Source organism: Myotis davidii, unplaced genomic scaffold (assembly GCF_000327345.1).
Source record: "Myotis davidii unplaced genomic scaffold, ASM32734v1 scaffold604, whole genome shotgun sequence".
Classification (NCBI taxonomy): Eukaryota; Metazoa; Chordata; class Mammalia; order Chiroptera; family Vespertilionidae; genus Myotis; species Myotis davidii.
Window position 1 is genome coordinate 84,382 of NW_006294875.1, and position 4,996 is coordinate 89,377.

At 40.0% G+C, this 4,996-nt stretch overlaps 1 protein-coding gene across 1 annotated transcript in view; it reads right to left on the minus strand.

Annotated features, from left to right (window-relative positions):
- CTPS2 (CTP synthase 2) overlaps positions 1–4,996 on the minus strand; it is a 79,611-nt gene that overhangs the window by 70,850 nt on the left and 3,765 nt on the right. Inside the window, exon 2 of the mRNA XM_015567618.1 lies at positions 720–924. Within this exon, the coding sequence (XP_015423104.1) occupies positions 720–885 (166 nt within the window). The 5' untranslated portion in view covers positions 886–924. The remainder of the gene's footprint in view (positions 1–719; positions 925–4,996) is intronic.

A 4,996-nucleotide genomic window follows, 5' to 3' on the forward strand; every position in this document is an offset into this window, starting at 1 on the left:
CTTCTATCATTGACAGTCCCTCTAGGTTGTGGGCTGCTTGCCTGTGTTCCTGAGAAGCATCTACGGTACCAGTCTATAGAGTGTGTTTTCTTTAGTGAATTACCGGTATGTTTACCGGTAATAAACTTGCACTGTTTTATGTATATGTTTGATTACATACAGCCTTGTCACAGTTTTCCTGCATGTCATAAGCATTTGAATATAAATTAAAATGTTAAAATCAAATCTGATATTGTTTTACCTTTTATTTGGTGTGTGGAAGGTGTGCGGAAGAGGGGGTAGTCTTATACGGCGAGTATATAACAAACTCTGTATTTTGAGTGGAAATGTTAGGGGGTCGTCTTATACGCCCAGTCGTCTTATACGCCGGCAAATACGGTAATTGTCAATATATACTATATTGTTTGAAATTTTCTCTTAACGATAAAATGTTAAGAGAAATCTATTACCTTTATGATTAAACAAAACATAGTCCATACTGCAAAAGCTACAGTGAAAATGGTGTCCTCCCACAGTTTTCCAAAAGGGTGGACTGATTTGGAATGCCATCAGCAACCTGAACAATGCATCAATGACCATGAAAACATTCACATGTTCATAACATATGATCCAGCAACTCTACTTCTGGAACTCTATCCTAAAGAAATTAACCAACATATAAGAAAGAACTGCAATTTAACTCAGCGCTTTATAAGCGAGGAAGGGGTTCTCTTTCATACCGTGCTCATAAGGTGAAAAAGTGCCTGCATCGATGTTGATATAGGGGTCGATTTTGATGGCGGTAACTCGGAGTCCCCATGATTTTAGAATCGTCCCAATGCTGCTCGCGATGATCCCTTTCCCAATGCTCGAGATCACCCCACCGGTGACTAGGATGTACTTCATTGGTAGAGGAATGGCTGGGTGTCAGCACCCAGATAGAATCTGAAAGGTAATGAAATTAAGGGTCAGGGAAGAGAAACATTTTCTCAAACCAGTAAAGCAGAGTGTGTGTTAAACCAGAATTTCAAAAGCACACAGCATTTTCCTATCTAAACTAGTTAAAATTTAAAAAAAAAATTTAAACCAGATATTTTTTATTTATTGATTTGAGAGAGAGAAAGAGTTTTTGTTCCACTTATGTATGCATCAACTGGTTGATTCTTGTATGTGCTCTGACCGGAGACCGAACCTACAACCTTGGCATATCCAGATGATGCTCTAACCAACTGAACTACCCAGCCAGGACTGAAACTTTTGTAACAAAGTCATATCCTCTGATTTTTTATTTTTGTCAATATGCAGGAAGCTGTGGCTATTTTCTGCAAGTAGAGGGGCTGGCTCCATTGCCCTGATTTTCCATTTACCCCAACTCTGTCATATGACAAACTTCATCATGAGAAAATAGATTTCTCTGGGATTCAGAGGCATGGTAAAATTTATGAGATCAGGCACTGTTGTCAGACAGAGCTGTACAAGCTGTACCAGGACAAGCTAATCCGTTCTGTGCCTGTTTCTTCATCTGTGAAATGGAATAAAAATACCAGTCCCTTAAAATATTATCCAGCACTAAAAAGAAATGAGCTGTCAAGCCATGAAAAGACATGGAGGAAACTTAATGCATATTACAAAGTGAAAGAAGCCAATCTGAAAAGGTTACATACTGTAGGATTTCAAATATATGATGCTCTGGAAAAGGCAAAACTATGGAGACAGTAAAGAGATCAGTGGTTATGCCCTAGCTGGTTTGGCTCAGTGGATAGTGTGTCAGCATGTGGACTGAAGGGTCCCAGGTTCAATTCCAGTCAAGGGCACATGCCTGGGTTGTGGGCTCGGTCCCCAGTGTGGGGTGTGCAAGAGGCAGCCATTCAATGATTCTCTCCTATCATTGATGTTTCTATCTCCCTCTCCCTTCTTCTCTGAATTCAATTTTTTAAAAAAGAGATCAGTGGTTGACAGTGGTTTGGGGGAGGGAGGGATGAATAGGTGGAGTACAAGGGATTTTTAGGGCAGTAAAACTACTGTGTGATACTACAATGGTGGATACCTGTCATTATACATTTGTCCAAGTCTATATAGAATGTACAACATCAAGAGCAAATTCTAATGTAACCATGACTTTGGGTGATAAGATTGTGCCAACATGCGTTCATTGATTGTAATAAATGTATTGCTCTGGTTTGGGATGTTGATAATGGAGAAGGCTGTGCTCATGGGACAGGTGGTATATGGGAACTCAGTACTTTCTGCTCAGTTTTGCTGCAAACCTAATACTGCTCTAAACAGTAGTCTATTTTTTTAAAATCAATATTTAAGTGTGCCAACATAAAATAGATTTCCTAGGTGGTTCTAAGACTGTATTTTTATATTTTATACGATTTACAAAAGATTAAAATAATATTTCATGACATTAAAATTATATGATACTTGCCGAAACCGGTTTGGCTCAGTGGATAGAGCGTCGGCCTGCGGACTGAGAGGTCCCAGGTTCGATTCTGGTCAAGGGCATGTACCTTGGTTGCAGGCGCATCCCCAGTGGGGAGTGTGCAGGAGGCAGCTGGTCGATGTTTCTCTCTCATTGATGTTTCTAACTCTCTATCTCTCTCCTTTCCTCTCTGTAAAAACTCAATAAAATATAAAAATATATATATATTAAAAAAAATTATATGATACTCAAACTTGTGTCCATAAATCAAGTTTTATTAGCACACAGACACACCCATTCATTTATATAGTGTCTATGTTCACTTACTTTGTACAATGGCAGAGTTGAGTAGTTGTGACAACAAAGACCTATGGCCCACGACACCTGAAATATTTACTATCTGGTCTTTAACAGAAAATGTTTGCTGGTACCTGGTATGGAGGGTCAAAATCAATTCCTACATTAACTGATAGTAAGAACTTAAGAAAGTGAGCTATTAACATCACTATTAATAAGAATAAATGTGTCCTCCTTAACTGAATTTTTTTCATTACCTATCAGTTTTACCATGCAGGAATATCCAAGCAGGGGGGAAATGTATTATGTCATAAGGAAATTTTATTTGACTTTTTTGTGGCTGTCTGATTCAAACTCTTTTTGACTGGCAGGCAGAGAGCCCAATAGCTACTTGGCCTTCTCTACTTTGAGAACCACTGTTTTCTCCTTGAGCCTATGCCAGCTGTGGGCAAACTACGGCCCGCGGGCCGGATCCGGCCCATTTGAAATGAATAAAACTTAAAAAAAAAAAGACCGTACCCTTTTATGTAATGATGTTTACTTTGAATTTATATTAGTTCACACAAACACTCCATCCATGCTTTTGTTCCGGCCCTCCGGTCCAGTTTAAGAACCCATTGTGGCCCTCGAGTCAAAAAGTTTGCCCACCCCTGGCCCTATGCTTTCATTCTCACCATTTCACCATGCATGTGAAAGTCAGCCTAACAGCATGATTTTCGTAGTCAGGGATGGCAGCTAAATGGGCAACTGAGTAAGACCACTGCAAAAGAGAGGAAAACTAACAAAAACTAATAACTATAAATCCCACTTTCTACTATAATTCACAATTTTAAAAAATATTTTAATCAATGATTCTCTCTCATCATTGATGTTTCTATCTCTCTCTCCCTCTCCCTTCCTCTCTGAAATCAATTTTTAAAAAAATCTTTAGCCCTGACAGGTTTGGCTCAATGGATAGAGCATCGGCCTGAGGACTGAAGGGTCCCAGGTTCAATTCCGGTCAAGGGCATGTACCTTGGTTGCGGGCACATCCCCAGGGGGAGGTGTGCAGGAGGCAGCTGATTGATGTTTCTCTCTCATTGATGTTTCTGATTCTCTATCCCTCTCCCTTCCTCTCTGTAAAAAATCAATAAAAATATATTTTAAAAAAATCTTTAACCCAGCCATCATGGCTCAGTGGTTGAGTGTCAACCTATGAACCAGGGGGCCTCAGTTCGATTCTAACCCAGTCCAGGCACATGTCCAGGTTGCAGGCTTGATCCCCAGTGTGGGGCATGTAGGAGACAACTGATCAATGATTCTCTCTGATCACTGATGTTTCTATCTCTCTCTCTCTTTCTCCCTTCCTCTCTGAAATCAATGAAAATATTTTTTGAACTTTTAAAAAATACTTAGAAATTAAGCACAGAATCAGGATGGGCTTTTCTTTGAGGAATATGGACAAGTAAGATAAATGGGTAATAAAAATCATTTCTGTCCTCCTCAAAGAAAAGCCTATCCTGATTTTGTAGTTTCCTCTGCTTATTCAAAGCAAACTATGTGAAACTTAAAGGTGTAAAGTTATCTCACTTTGAGCTGTGAGTTCAGTTTGAACTAGCTGACCATGGTCAGGACAAATAAATTGAAGCCATCCACAATATATATGTCCCATCCCAAATGGCTGCCCTAGGTCCTTGGGCCTGCCTTTCAATACACAGTATAGTTAATCTCCTTCAATGCCACCTGGTCATCCACTCACCAAGCTAGTTTAGCTTAAAAGATTCTCAATCCAAACCCCGAATGCATATCCAAAATGGATCTGAATGTTCGTCTCTTTCCACTCCTACTGGCCCAAGTAGTCACTAATAGTGGTTATTTCTTCACAGCCTTCCCTGACTCCTCCCACTGGCAATTTCTTAAACTATGATAAGTGCCCCTCCTCTGGAGTCAGAGAGCCTAGATTCAAATGCTGGCTGTCATTTACAGCTATGACTCAAGGCAACTTCAACCTTTCTAAAACTCAGTTTTCTCTACCTATGTATTACGCAGAGATCATAACAGTGCCTGCCTTATAGAGGTGTGTGGCAGAGTACCCAAGTGCTAAAAGAAAGTTAGCTGTTATCATTTTCCAGAGCCATCTCCTCCCCAATTCAATCGCCTCATAATTGTTTACTGAGAAAAAACCAAGATGGCGGCATAGGTAAACACCTGAGATTGCTACTTAGCACAACCACTTCAAGGATACAACTAAAAGACGGAACAGACATCATCCAGAACCACAGGAAGGCTGGCTGAGTGGAAATTCTACAACTAGGA